At 35.6% G+C, this 19,129-nt stretch overlaps 2 protein-coding genes across 2 annotated transcripts in view; both read right to left on the bottom strand.

The window, feature by feature from the left end:
• The window catches only part of Smp_082580 (hypothetical protein), a gene marked incomplete at both ends in the record, with an annotated part of 6,005 nt that extends 3,968 nt beyond the window's left edge, over positions 1-2,037 (bottom strand). Inside the window, one exon of the mRNA XM_018791898.1 lies at positions 1,870-2,037. Within this exon, the coding sequence (XP_018647289.1) occupies positions 1,870-2,037 (168 nt within the window). The remainder of the gene's footprint in view (positions 1-1,869) is intronic.
• Positions 2,038-6,128: 4,091 nt separating this feature from the next.
• Smp_166910 (calcium-activated potassium channel) lies at positions 6,129-18,518 on the bottom strand (the record flags this gene model as incomplete). Its single annotated transcript, XM_018791909.1, has 7 exons — positions 6,129-6,753; positions 6,811-7,579; positions 9,208-9,738; positions 9,880-10,071; positions 10,462-10,612; positions 15,168-15,359; positions 17,187-18,518. 7 exons carry the CDS (start codon positions 18,516-18,518, stop codon positions 6,129-6,131), a joined length of 3,792 nt encoding a protein of 1,263 aa, XP_018647290.1.
• Between the last annotated feature and the right edge of the window lie 611 nt (positions 18,519-19,129).

Here is a 19,129-nt window from a genome sequence, read left to right on the forward strand (position 1 = left end):
AGAATTATAGATGCATAATTGCATAATATTGGGTAAACATATTCATTCACATAGTAAGGTATTGAATTATTATTGTTAAACATTGTAGTGCCGCGATTCGTTAATCGTTCGTTTCGATAACCGATATAATTCTAATCTTAACGGCGCGTAAAATCAGAAGACAAAGGATAGCAGCAACTACAGTTTATTGTCGAATAACTCAGGTCAGAAAGTTAGCAACACCTGAGCGAATAATAACGAGCGAGTGAACAGGCGAATAAGCGAAGGAAGTGAACGAGGCGGAAACGACATGCAGTGGAGATGGCTGGGAAGCCAACTCCATTTAAGCAAGCGTTAATCAACATTTATAGTCGGACAAAAATGAGTGACAGACATATGATGAATAAGATACGAAGTGTACACATATATGCTCATATAAAAGTATAGCCAAGGTTAATAAGCGAATAATTAACAAGATCAAAATATGACTCATGACAAGCGAATTGGCTTGGCCAGTAGCTAGGATAAAGTATATGGGCTTAACAAATAAACTGATACTACAACATAACCCAGTTCAATTCATACAAATCACTTAAAGTGATTTATTTTGGGAGTCAAATAAATCCTTATCACCAGACTATACTATCTCCCCCTTTATACCTTTCCTTTTGTGTTCAATTTATCATGTAAATTCAGTCTGAGGTTATCAGTAACGGCTAGGAAATCGAATTGAATGTTCATTCAATAGACTTATCAATATCGAATACAAGAAAATACAAACTATCATGGTTAATGATTTAACTGATTTATTTTTGCAAACGACAATACTTTTAAAATGATCAGTAGGTAATGCAACATCAATCCTAAGTTTATACACAGCCTGGCTATAAGTGTGTAACAACTGTGAAACAATGTCGACAATCTTTTTGTGCTTAAATCATGATGATCTTCGATTTTGGAGATAATAGAGACGATGTAAAGCTAGAAAAAGTATGACAATTGTTTGGGTTAATCTAAGTCGGGCCCCCAAATGCCCTGGTACGGCCGAGAGTGGAGAGATTCCGCTGTCCCTCTCCAAATGCTCTCACATGGCTACGCGGATATAGCCTCTGTCAGGGAAGTCATACTCACTGCTTTCTTGCACCGTGGGTGTTGTTTACAAAATTGAGAGGACGAAAAGCGAATGTTTGGCGCTTTAACCGGGTTGGTGGATGTGGAGTGTCCACCTAGGGGAGTTGGAAAACCCTCATTCCAAACCAATGGTGCACATGGACTCCAGTATCCTGATGGAACAAATGTCCATCACAATCATTCCCCTGAGCTATATCAATATACAAAGTTCATATAGAATATAATGATCACACTTGGTGACAGTTAGTATCTGTTAGATCGAATAAAGTTTACTCTTAATCGACATAAGATATCAGAAGGGGGTTTCGTGGAGATTTTAATAATTTTATATAGTTGAGATCATGAGTCAATTGCTCTGACGCGAGACTGATAGGTCCTGGGTCCGAATCTCGCGAGGCAGGATCGTGGATGCGCACTGCTGAGGAGTCTCACAACAGGACGAAATGGCCATCCAGTGCTTCCAGGTTTTCCATGGTTGGTCTAGCTTCAATTGACTCATGATCTCAACTCTATAAAACGACATAAGATATATTGATCTAAGAAAAAAACGTTTCTAACTATAGTTATCCATATTGAACAACAAAATTAAACATACTTAGATAAAAATGGTAATTTGTAGGATACAATAATTCGAATCACACCATAAAGTATTAACGCAATAAATATTGTCATATGTTGATAGCTATGTCCTCCAAAATAATATTCATCATATATTAAACAAGGAAGTATTTCATTCAAAGAACATATAATCCCAGTTACAATGTAGAATATAGATTCTCTTAGATTGTTCTTTAAATCATTCTTCGATTTCAACTGGTTATGATTGTACTCTTCAGTATAAAATGATCTCAATTCGATCCATAGATTACGCAATGCTATCAATGCTATGAAAAGTCCTGGATAAATATGTCCTAGAAATGTCCCCATTTTATGAGTATACTTAATTAAGAATTTTTCTATAATTTATACTATGATGTCACTGATATATATTTGAACGACTGATCGATTTCACTTGATAACTTTACCAATCAGAATTTAGATTATAAATATTCTACCTTAAGTATGCTATCTTGTCTATAGACTATCATTATGGACCTCGATCATTGGTATCATCTGATCAACAAGATTCACTTTCATTGGTTCATCATAACGCAGTATCTATTTGTAAGGTGAAATTATTATATCTATGATTGAAATTCTTGATAACATGAAATCACGTAGTATACTCAGAAGAAAAACTAGTTCACACAGTTTTTAAGATGTGTCCTGAGTTGTGTATAGTTTCTCTAAAATTGAGAGTATTTTTCTGTTCTAAGAACGTGTGAACTTTAGACAAATTTTCTACTCTACCTTGGACCATTGTGTTACAATAACACGCACTTTGAAAATAAGTATATGGTTATTATTTACTCCTGATACATAACGTATATATAGAATTAAGCATAACACTAACATGAAAATGGGTAGCCGATCGAAGGAACAAGCCTAGGAAAACTCTGATAGCTAGAATAATACCAAATCTGTTTCTATCTCTGCTTTATGCCAAGTGATTCCTTCTGATCATGAAGACATTATTAAATCAATATCTGTTATTGCTAGCGAAGTTACTAGGCGACTTATCTCTGGAAATAACGTGAATTTCTATAATTTACCTGACAAAATCACTCTCAAACCAGTGGGTTACTCGATACCAAGAGCAGCTAACTTTGAGGATAGTCCACGGCAATGTATTCACTTTAGTACAAGAGTCAGGAGTTGTCGTGCCTTATCTTGGTTAGGTTCATTTCACATTTAGCAGCTGAACTACTGAAGGAATTCAAACGATTAATCTGTGCTTTGATAAATTCAGGAATCCGCGTTTAGTCTCAAATAAGACCACCAATCAAAGACTAACACAAACTCCACCTCAGATGAAGATAATAATATACAAACTGTGATGGATTCAGTCTGTTCATCGACAGGACTTATTCGTGCGGTCAACATATCGTTTGTCAACCAGTACTCTAAATTACCAATAAAGAATGTTAACTTGCTACAGATTTCACATAGCCTGTTGTAACCTCAGATAACTAATGTATAGTAAATGTTGACACAGATCTTATGCCTTTCGATTCGATATCTCTCAACAGAATAGAAGAAGCTCATACTCAAACATCTAATCCTAACACGAAGCTTTTCGAAACACTGTTAAGATTGATACACCTAAATCATATGAGAAGAAATTAAATATAGAAGTGTCTCGTTCAAAAACCACTACCAAAGATGTTAAAGAGGCTCAACCAAACAAATATAGACTATCGAACACCAGTTTTGAGCTTTCTATTCATACAGGTGGTTACATGGGTACACAGACACGAACTGGTGGATCCACCATTTCGTCATCCCAACTAAATGTACAAACAACAGGCGAATTTTTAAAACTCCACTTTCCAAACGACGAAATATACCGTACTCAACTGATATAAAAGACTCCCACCACAACCTCAATGTAACCAGACCTATTACCGGGCAAACTGCAAGAAACCAAGATGTTGCAAGATTGAACTAAAAGCTTTCTCTTTACTGAACCTACAATATACAACTGCTAGGTTACTCACCATTTACTCTACCACAACGAGGAGAGAATTATCCTAACTGTTCGCCAAATTGATTTCTGCAAATAATTTTACCTTACCGAAATAATGATATTTTTGTCCTACTGAAATACCTCGTCCTTCTCTCACCACAACTTGTTCAAGCCATAGCCTATACGCTCTGACAATCAAATCGAACCATATTCCAGTCACCACTGAATTGCAAAACTTCTTTGCAGACGTTATCGGATTACTTACACACCATACTTCCTTTTTAAGCCTATTACATATCAATGCACGTTCACTTCCAGATAAGATTTCCGTAGTAGTAAGTCTTGGCTTCAAAACAGGTAGGAGACATAAACCTGAGAACTACCGACCTGTTAGCCTAACTAGCGTGGTCGTTAGAATTTCAAAAAAGATTATTCAGGAAGAGCTGCTTGAATATCTCGATGAAGACTGGATCCTTTCGGAAAAGCAGCATGATTTTAGAATAGGTTATTCTCGTCTCATTAACTTGTTAGAGCTCGTGAAAGTTGGTGCGCTCTTAAAGACCAAAAGTTACCTATAGACGTAGCCTACATTGGCTTCTGCAAAGCTTTCGACAAAGTTCCTCACAACCGGCTGTTATATAAGTTAAGAAATGTTGGGGTTGGAGGCGATCTATTAATGTGGACTTCCTAGTTGGGCGCAAGCAAAGAGTACGGATGAACTCCAAGTTGCCTGGCTAAGAAACTATGCTTAGCGGAGTTCCTCAGGATACAGTTTTGGGGCCAATATAGTTTCTCTTGTATGTAAATGACCTTCCTCGTCTCCTATCATAATCGGTCTTGCTATATACTGACGATGTCAAGATGTGGAGAGCGATAAGAAGTGATAGCTTAGAACTCCAAAATGACCTGGAGAAATTATCTGAATGGTCTCAAACTTGGCAGTTGCCGACAAATACTTCCAAGTGCATTGTGATGCATATTAATCATCAAGGTACAGATACGTACATGATGAATAACATTGGGCTACCTGCTTAAAAAAGAAAGTAAGATTTTGCAAAAGGTCCAGTGAACAACAAGTAACCTGATTCCCGGTATAGCAAAGCTCGCGTATAATGATCGACTGGCTATACTAAACCTATTCCCGTTGTTATATCAAAGAACCAGAGATAACTCGATTACAGTTTTCAAATTACTTGGTGATAAATTCGTACCTAATATGTCCTCATTTTTCCTGTCTTCCAAAACAGAGAATTTTCGAGGACACTTTGAAAAAGCTCACAAGCTCAGAACAAATTACTTGTCAGTTGAATATCGACTTTCCCATCGAATCATCAACGAGTGGGATTCATTAGCTCAACACGTGATTGAAGCTCCATCTGACGACTCTTTCAAAAAAAGTTGGACCAGATGAGATACCATCATTGCCAGGACTAACAGAAACCATCAAGCCTCCTTTCCTTTCTAAACTGAAACTGAAATAATTCAAGATAAATTTACTTTCTTATTATCTCATTTAACTCGGAGGTCTGTTATTAAAACTAAAAAACTATGACAGTTAATTGGCCAAACTATGATAGGTTCAAGGTAGTCAACAGGAAACCCTGGACATAGTTTTCATACTATTGGGCACTTATCAGCAAGGTGTACCTGTAATGATGCTCCCTGACGGATTTGATCCCATATCACTTAGCTTCACATTCAGAGACACTAACACTGAGCTTTCGGGTCGCGACTGACTTCCTGTAGGACTGAGATGTATTTACAATTGATTGATCACTGAGTGGTGATCGATGTAATGTGTGACAGGTCCTTGGTCTATAGGAATCTATCTGCACTAAGAAGGACCTGACACACATTACATCGATCACCATCCAAGGATCAATCAATTGTGAATGTGATGGGTTCAATATACATCTTAGAATCATTGAAGTTGTTTATTGATAAAGTTTTTAGTGCAAACAGTCTTCAATACTGTTCACTTAAGAGATAGGAAAGCATGCATTGATATTTTGGAAATTGAAGGGAAGCACTTTGATAGCTCACTCATCAATAATATATCACTAATCATTTGGGTACAGCATGTACATGTGCATAAATTAGTCGAATAAGGAGGAAGAAGAAGTTGGTGCATATTGTTCCAGTTTTATTTCCATCTGTTATCATAAAAGCAAGTGAGTCGATCGATCAAGTAATCAATAAGTGATTAGGTGACTGAATTAGGTTTGTGTAACATATTTATAAATGAGATAATAATTCTGGAAACACATTTCGAGAGTAAAAGGCAGGCAATAAATAAAACAAAATCTGGTGAAATAGCACATACATGGACATATACAGAAATAGCGAGAGACTGGGAGTGAGGGAAAATGAGTAGACAACAAATAATAAAGGAAAAATCTGAAAATGATCAAGTAGCAAATTGATCATATTAGCCAGCATCATATTCATCTGCCTAATACATCAGTTCACTTTCAAATGGACATAAGCAAAATATTACATCAGTTGGATAAAGTTCAAAATGATTCGGTGGATTTGATATTACATAACGATTTAATCCGAATTTATTAAAATGTTGGTCAATTAACTCCAAGTTAGTATTCTGATTAGATGTTGGATTATCATGCTGCTGCTGCTGTTGTTGTTGTAGGGTATCCTCAATACTGAGTGATTTCCTATTTAATTGTAAAGAATGCTTACGTAGTACTCTGTCTATAGGTAATCCACATGTACTTAATCGTCTGTGTAATTTTGCAAATTGTTTATCATTATTTTGACAATTTGCATGACTCTTAGTTTCTATTAATTGAATTGATTCATCAGTGGAATTAAGTTTTGGTTTAATGCTACATGGAACTGTAACTAAACGAGATAATCCATTAAATTTGTTGAATGATAGACGATAAATACCAAGACATAGAATTCCATATTGTTGAATAGCGTGACAAAATAAATCGCCATAATTACGAAATAAAGTTATTTGACCATTGTTATCAGTTTTGATTAAACGAGAATTAGTTAAAGAGATTTGTTCAATTCGTGGTCTTTGTCTTATTTCAAGGAGACCGGGAAATGGGCGTCTATCTTTCTTAATGTTTTGAATATTCTTAGTGAATAAGGCTTTTCCTTTGAAATACCGGTCATCATGACCAATTAAACCACCACCCTCAGCTAACCACTGTTCTAAAGCTGGTGTAACACCACCAGTCACAAGATGGCGTATTAGTGTCATTGAATTACGATCAAAATATGCTGTACTTGCTAATACATCAAGAACAGAACTAGTGAATGCAATGCCTTTGGCAAATGGTGCAGTTAATGAAGCCGCAATTTGTAATCCACCTGAATGATCTGGATCTAAATAGTGTATGTTATTGTCTGTCATTAATTCTGTGATCAATGGAATCTCAGAACCGCTTCGACGTTTAAGAATATTATGTGATAATGTTTTATGACGATGAAAAGGAGAAAATTGCATTGCTCTTATATTTAATGTACATAAGATCACTTCTTTATCCAACATATATGGATCATCAACCTTAACTGTACCTCTTGATCCTAATATAACACAAACTGATGAATATTGTATACGCGCAGCTCTTAGATCAGCTCTAGATAATGGACTACCGGCAAGTGTATAAACTTTTGGGAAATTAGCTATATTTGACCATTCTCTTTGTAGAAATTTTATATCACCTAGAAACAGTATAGTTTTTAATTGATTAGGATGAAAATTGCTTGCTCTTAATGGCATAACAAATGAATGCAATCCTAGCAGTGGAGCATCTGGTTCAGCTAGAATACATACTAGAATATGATTGTATAAATCATGTGATTGCTTATGAAATGAGTTTGAGGTAATTAGATTATCTTCAAATTCTTGACGGCCACAATAGTAATACATACCTAGAATAAGAAAGAAAGAAAGTAACACAAAGAAGAATGTTAGGAAATATTCATGTCAGTCATTATTTATTGAACCAGATGTTATTAATATTGAATACTCCGATAATTCAAAAGTAACAGTTTACTCTTTAAAGCCTTAACAGTTACTTGCAGGGCGAACCAGTTACGGAATTTCTCTCGTCTATTCACTAGGATTACTAGTTGATACCAAAGTGGTTCTGTTACGTCTGGCCGATTGTGAACGCTATATTCGCTTCCCTAAGCTAGTTCCGTACCCCCGAGCTAGAACTATACACCGACTTGAAGACCAGAGAAAATTCACAGTGTGTGGGAAGCACTTTACTACAGGGTTCCTTTTATGTACAGAAAATACAGGGATTTTATAGTAATTAAGAGACCTTGAGTTTACACAGTAGCAGTGTGTTAATCAGCCAATCAGGATCTCGTTATTTTAGTAACATAACTTCACACAACTTCTAATTAATCGCTGATTGGTTGGGACTCTTTATGAGCCTCTGGAGGCTCTGTTAGAGTTCTCCGGAAGCCGACTCAACAGGTTCGCTATGAACTTGCTGAATTTCAAGACATAACTGGTCATCCTCTGATGATGTGTGGAACCCCTGTGTAAATACTTCAACATTTTCCTTTTAATCCTCTAGTTCTTTTCTAATTACCGTTATCTGTGAAATTGAGAACACGGATTTTGACTTTGATAAGGATTCGTTAGCTGAGTTCCATCTTGATTAGAATGCTAAGAGGCTCATCAAAACAATTGAATGACTGTTTCAACTCCTTCCAAACGCTTGTCATCATGGCTTGTTATTATTAAACTGTGGTTACAATAATGCTCAACATCTCGAGATAAAAATTATGATAATTCAGCACGTGAAATTATGAAACTTATTCGATAGTGAGAAAATGACTCAATTTAATAGGACTGAAACGACCTGAAGAAAGTGCATGGAACAACAGAATTGATCTCATATGATAATGATTACAATAGTTTTTTGCAACACAAGAAGAATGTACATTGATGTCACATATTGTGTAGGAAGTGACTAGTTAAATGCAGACGTATGTTGCCTCTACAATGTCAGTTTTAGAATATTATGGATTACAAATTCTGTAAGCCCAGGTGCCCAAACTGAAATAGGTGATTTACTGAGGGGGCCACACCCGGAGACTTTGACCTAAAAATCTGATTCACAAGGCAGTAGAGCATCGTGAGGAGATGCAGTCCCATGGTAGACGGTCACCAACGATTGATTCATGCGCCATTTGTTCCATCAGGATACTGGAACCCATGTGCACCATTGGTTTGGAATGAGGGTTTTCCAACTCCTCTAGGTGAACTTTCCGTGTCCACCAACCCGGTTAAAGCATCGGACATTCGCTTTTCGTCCTCTCAATTTTGTAAACAACGCCCCTGGTGCGAGAATGCAGTGAGTATGACTTCCCTGTCAGAGGCTATATACACGTGGTCATGTGAGAGCATTTGGAGAGGGAGAGCGGACTCTCTCCACTCTCTGCCGTACCAGGGCATTTGGGAGCATTTTCTAAATATCCACTCAAAGAAAGAAAAGAAATTGATTGAAGTAAGGTAGAGGAGATAAAACAAACTAATTTACCTGTAATATCAAATTCATAAGTAGGATGATATGTATGATTTTTTAAATGAAGCTCTGTATCACTTGATCTTCTAAGTTGATTTCCATGAACATCTGAATAATATTCTTCTGTATCATAAGCTGAATGAAGACTATTTCTACTTGATAATGTTTTACATTTTGAATTAGATTCATTAAAACCTTTATCAGAAATGATAGCCATATTATCATCATTCTGATGTAATGCTGATGATGGGTTCGATGTCTTCTCAGATTCTTCTTTCAATTCTGGTATGATTAAGCATGTTTTTATATCCTTAGTTGTTAATTGTTGATTATGTTTAGAATCTTTTTTAGATTTACAACATTCAGTTGGTTTCAAATGTGAACTAGACTTGTGTACTTTCAATTGGCATGAGCAAGATTTAACGTTGGTTGTTGATGAGTTATTAGTATGACAATTTATACAATAATATGTAACTTTATTTGCATTTTCTTGTGAATCACATATGAAAAAGCCAACAGTTCCTTGATGAATAATAACATTTTTATCTAGAGTTGGTGAGATAGCTAAGTAGTATTTAATCTTATTGGCATCATCATCACCATCATCATCGTCATCATCGCCATCATCGCCATCATCATCATCGTCATCCTCATAGTCATTATCATCATGTGAATTATGATTGTTACTAGATGAATTCAAATAAGATTCAGTATTTTTATGAACTTTAGCTACAACAGCAATTAATAATAAATCTAAATATTTTCGACATATAATAGCAGCTTCAGTAAATTGTAAACCATTAAATGCTATAGAAAATTCAGCTGAATAAATTTCCATACTAGCACCATGTAAATAATTATAAACCCATATATTTGAATCTAATAATGATGATTGATAAGGATCATTATTTAAGGATTCTGGATCAAATATTGTAGAAGATCTAGTAAGCATTGAATATTGTGTTGATTGAAGTCTTGGATCCATCTTTCTTGATTGTTCATTTCGCTTTGGTTTAAATAATGATTTAATCATATTGGGTAAATTAGTTAACCATTTCATTTTTCTTGTATCCTTTTTAAAAGTAAGAGAAGTTGAAGAACAATGACCTTCTTGTATTGATTTTGTTAATGTCCGGGATTTATGCGATACTACTGTGGAAAATGGATTTGAATTGAAGTCATCAGGTAATAAAGATGATTGATGGATATTTTTTGAATGATATGGATCAATATAAACTTTGGTAAACTTTGCGGCTTCTTTTAATCCACGAATAGAGTGCATTGTAAATAAATTTGTAACTAATGTAGAAAATCCTGGAGCTATACAACTTTGTGCTAAGAAACCTAATTTTAATTCACTAAAACAGATAATCTCATCACCACATTCCCAATTCCAATATGGACTATTCAATAGATAAGCCTTGTAGGAAGAAAAACAAAGAAGAAATGGAAGGATTGTAAGTGTCTTAGATACTTTGTAACTTTCATGAGATATACATCAGGAGTGTATATAGTTTAAAGCAGATTAAAACTATAGTACTGAATTAAACATTATCAATATAATAATTTCTAATTATTAACACAAAATACGTAAAGCAATCCTAACCCCCTTCCTCATTCTTCTGGTGATTAACTGGATGATGAAGACTTCGAAATCTGAGGAGGAGCACGGAATACAATGGACATCTCAGAACCAATTAGAAGATTTGAACTTCGCACATAACCTAGCCCTCCTATCTCATACACACGAACAAATACAGACGAAGACAGCAAATGTAGCAGCAGTCTCTACATCAATAGGCCTCAACATACACAAACGAAAAGGAAAGATTCTCAAATACAACACGGAGAACACCAACCCAATCACACTTGATGGCGAAACTCTGGAAGATGTAGAGACATTCACGTACCTGGGAAGCATCATTGATAAACAAGGGGTATTGGATGCAGATGTAAAGGCGAGGATTGGCAAATCAAGGACCGCATTCCTACAACTGAAGGACATATGGAACTCAAAACAACTGTCAAAATCTTCAATACGAACTTCAAGACAGTCCTACTATATGGAGCTGAAACGTGGAGAACTACTACAGTCATCGTCTAGAAAGTACAAGTATTTATAAACAGTTGTCTATGCAAAATAATCAACACTCACTAACCGGATACTATAAGCAACAGCGTTTTATGGGAGAGGACAAACCAGCTCCCAGCGGAAGAGGAAGTTAAGAAAAGACGTTGGAAGTGGATTGGACATACATTAAGGAAATCACCGTACTGCATCATGAGGCAATCCCTAACTTGAAAAAGAGGAAGGCCAAAAAACACATCACGCCGGGAAATAGAAGCAGATATAAAAAGGACGAATGTTAACTGTAAAGAACTGGAAAGGATTGCCGAAGACAGGGATGGGATGGAGAATGCTGGTGTGCGGTTTATGCTCCTCCATGAGGGTTAACAGGAGTAAATAAGTAAGTACTCCTATCTATCATTAGTTTTTAGGTATATTTGACAAGAATACCTATGTCAAGAGCCTAAAATTCTTACAATTAATAAGATAAAATTTATTGTACAACCGCAAATTGTGAACGAGATTCTTGTGAACGGTAAAAACTATAAATTCTAATTCATTCTGATAAGAATTGTATTCCAAACAGGAATCACTAACTAACGATTTGATTTCGGTTTTTGAACCTTAAATCACAAATGTCAAGTTACTACTAAAAATTATAATTACCATTAATGAATCATCTATTATATTCATATGCGATTGTTAGATAATATCCTCGTATGACTGATTTCTTGGTCTTCCAAAGGGTTTGCATACTTACTTACGCCTGTTACCCCTCGTAAAGGAGCATAGGCCGCATACCAGCATTCTCCATCCAATCCTGTCTTCCGCAATCCTTTCCAGTTCTTTCTAGTTAACATTCATCCTTTTCATATCTGCTTTTATTTCCCGACGTAATGTGTTCTTTGGCCTTCCTCTTTTCCGCTTCTCTTCCGGATTCCATGTTGGGGATTGCCTCGTGATGCACTCCAAAGGGTTTACAAACATTTATTGTAAGATTACTAATCAATCTTTTATAACACACTATTTAGAGTCTTATTAAATAATTTAGAAAGAAACTAATTGACCACATTCCATTGAGAAGACATTCTTTACCTTCAACATATCGATCAAATCACAAATCTTCAAGAAGTGTAAACTATACAGAACAATGTTGTACAACTTCCATTTTTCTTACTTTTTTAAGAGACTTTCTTAAAATAACACATTTGTTTATTATCTTTAATGACGGTTAAGGTCATCGGAACAAGTTTACGCAGAGAATTGTAGTGTGTACCTTTCTTATGTAAAAAACCATTAAGGTTTTGAGAATATATTGATTTGGATGAAATATTACTGGTTTCTTTCAGATTCTTAGTTATTTATGAAAAAGTGGATTAAAACAATTTTAAAATGTGAGAGAGAGTCCGCTCTCCCTCTCCAAATGCTCTCACATTGCCACGTATATATAGCCTCTGTCAGGGAAGTCCTATTCACTGCCTTCTCGCACCACGGGTGTTGTTTACAAAATTGAGAGGACGAAAAGCGAATGTCCGACGCTTTAACCGGGTTGGTGGATGTGGAGTGTCCACCTAGGGGAGATGGAAACCCTGATTCCAAACCAATGGTGCACATGGGTTCCAGTATCCTGATGGAACAAATGGCGCATGAATCAATCGTTGGTGACCGTCTACCATGGGACTGCATCTCCTCACGATGCTTCACTGCCTTGTGGATCATACCTTTAGGTCAAAGGCTCGCGGTTTCGATCCCTAAGAAAAGCACCTGCTTCAGTTTGAGCATCTGAGCAGTATCATAGTCCCCACACAAATCCAGTGAGATTTATGCGGCGCATATATATGTGGTGCCCCCTTTGTATCAATATTTATGTGTTTAAATAAATAAATAAATAATTACTTGATTGAATAATGTAAATGAATTGATCTGGGCAGTGAACGTTTCGACTTTATTTCTGATGAAATAAACGGAATCTTGAGTAGGGTAAACTAATTTATTGTATTAGGTAAATAGCACACTACATTCGTGAAGTATGACAACAATACATTGAATACACCTATAACACATCTTCCTTAGGCTGTCTCTTACAAGCTTCATCGTTCTTCCATTCTTCTGGCTACTCAAACTACTTCTATCTTTCTTCCGCTTCTCCTCATGTTTCTCTTCTGTCACTGAAAGTTCTACTTCTAGTTTTTCATACCTACTACTACACGGCACACTCATCCCCCCCTAATAAGTCACGCTAGCCATCGTTCCGCTTGCTTTACCGCTGTCTCTGTAATAGTCTGTGCCCCACTCCCCGTCGAAATGTCGAGCCTGCGAGTGTGTTGACTTCAGTAGCTCTGTTGACACGCTGAGCCATCTAGATCCGATATCCACCCAGTACCTGTGAGGTTTCACATCTCTTCTCCGTCGACAGCCACTGCTATGCTCAACTCCACCTTACTAGACCAATACATTAGAAGTCTCCTATCCGAGCCAGACCTCATCAAGTAACGACTCCTCCAACGGCCCCCAAATGCACCACAAAAATATTTACTCCCCACCTCTCCATGGGCAGCGCCATCAAATGTAAAACACAAAATTAGGCAGGAGTTGTGCATGTTTCCTGAAAGAAGTTACAAAGTATTTACATAATACATATATACAGCCTTCAATAGTCCATTTCCATCTTCCGATGTGTTCTGCAATCTCAATCATCTTCTCCTCGAATAGCCTTCAAATGTTCTGTTACCGCCTTACTTTCAGTGCACCGAAGCCCTCCACTCTGTCCGAAAACTGTTGCAACTTCGACACCACGTTCCACTACACACTACCTATAAACATCATTGTGAGTAGCGTCCGCTACACTGGTTTGAGGTATTTAGAATTATTTGAAACTAGAAACTGATTGGGAGTCCCACATAGTAAAGATTCTATTAAAATTCTGGAACTATGCACATCACGTTTTTGTACTTAGGATTCAATTTTAGGAAAATAAGTGGTCATGACTTTATTTCTGTGGAAATAATGTAGACTGGTATATTGGGACTGAAAAGAATATTTCAAATGAATATTCATATATGATTTACGATCATGAAATTTCAAGTTGAGTGGACAGGCTGCTGATAGTGTTTCAGTTGGAATAAACCTGTGGATGTGGTTAATATATTTTCCCCAATAAAAAGCTACTCGATTGGTGTATGTATATTGAGTTAAATGAAAAAAGATATTCTAGTCTTTGTGTATTAGCGAGACGAGTTTTTACAAGGAGTTGTGATTCTTGTTTTGGGTATGAAGAAGTCCTCTCTTGTAAAGTTTCCATCGACTGTTTGGAGTGATGTTAGTCTTAGAGTTGTTAGATAGGGGTGGTCTTAAAATTTATGTAGACAGAGAGTCGGTTGTTTAACTTTCATTTGAGATTGCCTGTTGTTTAGCATGCTTTTTCGACAGATCTTAATATTAAAGTTATATGATCATTATTTTACTGGTTGTCCAGTTACTAATGAACTTTAGTTGAATAAATACATACATTATTTCAAGTCTGCTCACTAAACTTAGTGTACACAGATGACTTTCATAATTTCTTGTTAACTTATCTAACCCAATACCCCATCAAACAAAAGACAAACCAAATCCATACTGCAAGTGAGTGACTAGCAGTGTTTTGAAGAATAAAATAGAATGTGAACAATGATAACCCTGAACAGTGTATATCGGGAAATTGAAGGTAGGAATAGTCAGTTCATTGTGAATGTTGCTTCAACAAAGTTAACTTTGATATCATGAAATATATTTGGTGCAGCACAATTTAGTTCTACCAGTTTGAGAATAACATAACAAAATTCTTAAAACTGAAAACTAGTATTTTATCCTACTTATATAAATTAAGTAGTGTGAATTTACAAGCAAAATCGAACATTTATTTTACCTTATTTTCAGTTTGAAGTAATTGAACAATAATTCTGATATGACTAGCAAAGTTTTTTACAGCTATAACACGCATAATATTTGCTGCATCAGTTTGATATGGATCTTTGGTTGTTGCAGAGGCTAATATCAGACATGCATCAGCACTATCCATTTTAACACGTTGAAGATCAGTATGATCCATGACAGAACCCTATTGAGTAAAGAACAAACAGAAGATTTGATCATGGTAATATGACAAAGAACTAACTAACAGTCAGTATACACATGAAAGTCATGTAGGGTTCTCTTGAGAAAAAGGTATAGTTTACAAGAATTTAAGTTTATTGATAAAATGTAATTTAATTTATGAAAACCCATTGTAAACTTTGGTATCACTCGTTTTAAGAAAATTCGTGTGAATTTTGAATATATATAAATATCTCCTATGTCTGATCTTTAGTGGGGTCTTGGCTTGCTCTCACATGGCCACGCGTATATAGGCTCAACCAGGGAAGTTCTAATCACTGCCTTCTCGTGGCACTACTGATGTTTACGAAATTGAGAGGACGAAAAGTGAATGTCCGGCGCTTTAACCGGATTGGTGGACGCGGAAGGTCCAACTAGGGGAGTTGGACAAGCCTCATTCCAAACCAATGGTGCACATGGACTCCAGTATCCTGATGGAACAAATGACGTATGAATCAATCGTTCTTCATCGACTACCAAGGGACTGCATCTCCTCACAACGCTCCAATGCCTTGTGAATCAGATGTTTAGGTCAAAGGCTCCGGGTGTTGCCACATAAGAAAACCACCTGCTTCAGTTTGGGCACCTGGGAAGTATCACAGCCTTCACACAAATCAAATGAAATTAGTGTGGTGCATATATATCTGGTGCCGCTTTGCACCAATATCTATGTGTTTAAATAAATAAATAAATTCTTTTTCATGATTTTATATGTCTACCTAACATTATGACTTGAAGTTTTCGCGCAATTAATAAAGCAATGAGACTTGTCTACGGTGTCAGTTGTAAAGACCGTGGACTAAAATTTTGTTCTTAATTAGTTGTAACCAAAATCACAGTGTTTTAAGCTAACAAACTAAATCAATAGAACTTAAGATACTAAAAATAAACCATATTCTTTCTGGAAATTTCGAATACACTTTTCGGTAACTAGTTGTGTATACTGTTACAGAGGTTAAATGTAGTAAGTCATCGTTAAATAACATGTTCTATGAAAAATAATGTGTACTAAGCTTTATTGTTGTAATCATTCAATTAATTGATTTCTTGGAGTTCTAATGAGAAGCAGTGATCAGTGGAGTTCAACCAGGTCTATTGTGAGATAGTAACTCACTGAACACAATGGTGGATGTGTCGCTCAATTTCATGGATCGGTTGAAGTTAAACATTAACACCATTGGATGTGGGCTCAGTGGTCTAGAGGTTAAGCGTTCGCTTGCGAGACTGATAGGCACTGTGTTCGAATCTTGTGAGGAGGGATCGTGGGTGCGCACTTCTGAGGAGTCCCACAATAAGACGAAACGACTTTCCAGTGTTTCCAGGTTTTCCATGGTGGTCTAGCTTCAATTGACTCATGATTTCAACTATAAAATTACTGAAATCTCCACAAAAGCCTCTTCTGATAATAATTATATGCTCACTAGTGACTATCTTCAAGAGATATTTCCTGGAGTTCTAGTGAGAAGCAGTGATCAGTGGGGTTCAACCAGGTCTGTTATAAGATAGTAACTCACTGAAGACAATGGTAAATGTGTCGTTAACTTTCGTGGATCCATTGAAGTTAGACATAATAACCGTTGGATACCAGCCGGCTCAGTGGTCTAGAGGTTAAGCCCTCATGCGCAAGACTCATAGGTCCTGGGTTGGAATCTCGTGAGGAGGGATCGCACTTTTGAGGAGTTCCATAACAGGACGAAATGCCCTTCCAGTGCTTTCAAATTTTCCATGATCTTTAATTAATTCATAATCATAAATATTAAAATAATTAATTTCAAAAAAATTCAATACTTACCCTAAAATATTTAACTCTTAAAAAATGTAATCTTAATAAATTTTCCAATTGTAAATCCGGTTTTGATCGATTAATAAATACAACTTCAACATCAGATCTTCTTCTATCTTCATGTAAAAAATCATTTAAAAATGTTCTCACTGAATTAGTTGTTATATCACCACAAACAATAATATGTGATTTACCTTCTAATTTTTGATAAATACCAGAATATTTACTAACATTAAAAAACATATCAACTATTTCTGGTATAGCACTTGCAAATGTAGCTAATGCAAATAAAATAAATAATGATATGAATGCTTTGCCTAGATATGTTTGTGGTACAATATCTCCATAACCAACAGTTGACATAGTTACTATAATATAATATAATGCAATTGTATATGGTAATGGTTGACTAACATTATATGTATTAGAACCAAAAATATTTCCAGTATTTTCAAATAGATTAAAAAATCCAGCACCAGCAAACCATATTGATATGAATAATGTACATAATTGACACATACGTAAATTAGATGCTGATTTGATTATATTCAAGTTGTTCAATACTTCAGGTAGATTACATAAACGAAAAATACGTACAAAACGAAAACCAATCCATGTTCGTTTAATAAAAAAACCAAATAATGTTGGAGGTATAGTTAAATAATCTAATATAGAATACCATTCAATCCAAAATAGCAATACATCACTTGATGCAATTAAACGAACAATAAAATGTAATAAAAAGAAAATATTCATTGCAAAATCTAATAAACGAAATTTTCGACCTTTATGACCACATTTTTCAATTTCTGATGGCCATATTGTTGCTTCATATGCATAGATACTAAAAGATGTTAAACTAAATATCATTGATAATGCAATAAATATTCTACCAGGTATCCAATCATAACTGACAAGTCGGATAGCCCAGAAACGACCTTGAGTAAAAATATGTTGGATAGATGACCAACAGTGAGAACAACATTTCTTAGTATGATGTGTTGTTTTATGCATTTCAGCTCTCGTTGAACTAATCCAATTTTCATCGGTTGTTTCTGGTGTAGTATCTTTTTGAAGTAAATGAAATTCATTTCCATCTTGTTTACGACGATGAGATAGATTGGTATGTGGATCAGTTAAATTGACTGATTGTTTACTTTTCAAATACATTATAATACATATTATTATTCTGTATGCAAGTATGATGAATATTCCACCAAAAAAGCATCCAAGTGATATCGCGAAGAATACACTCCATAAACGTTTCTCCATACATTTTTCTATATGTTGATGATCAGTGTTAAGATTAGCGATTTGTTTTTTATTGACTGACATATTCATTATGAGGATAGATTAACTGAATGAAAAATCACCAACGATCAGAGTTGAAATTCATGAAGTGAAACACAAGAAGTTCGCTTTGTCAAAAAAGAAAAAGAATAATGAATACGATTATTGATTTGTGGTAAAGTTTGGAACAGTTTTTTTTAAATCAATTTTAAATACACGAAATCTAGCTTTATTTTCATAGTTGAAATCATGATTCAATTGAAGCTAGACCACCATGGAAAACCTGGAAGCATTGGAAGGCCGTTTCGTCCTATTTTGGGACTCCTCAGCTGTACGCATCCACGATCCCGCCTCACGAGATTCGAACACAGGACCTAACAGTCTCTCACGTGAGCGCTTAACCACTAGATGCACGAGACTGGTAGGTTTTCCATGGTGGTCTAGCTTCAATTGGACTCATGATTTCAACTATAAAGATACTGAAATCTCCACAAAACCCATTCTGATCTAGCTTTATATATCTTAAATTTGATTAGCAGCTATTGTACAGTGTTAACAAACATTAGTTGATCACTCTAATTGTGATACTTTAAGTAAAATATGAACTTTCATCTTATAATAGGGTGAATAGTGTGTGTGTGTGTGTGGTGTATGCTACCTAT

The sequence above is a fragment of the Schistosoma mansoni genome (assembly GCF_000237925.1).
Source record: "Schistosoma mansoni, WGS project CABG00000000 data, supercontig 0224, strain Puerto Rico, whole genome shotgun sequence".
In the NCBI taxonomy this organism is placed as follows: Eukaryota; Metazoa; Platyhelminthes; class Trematoda; order Strigeidida; family Schistosomatidae; genus Schistosoma; species Schistosoma mansoni.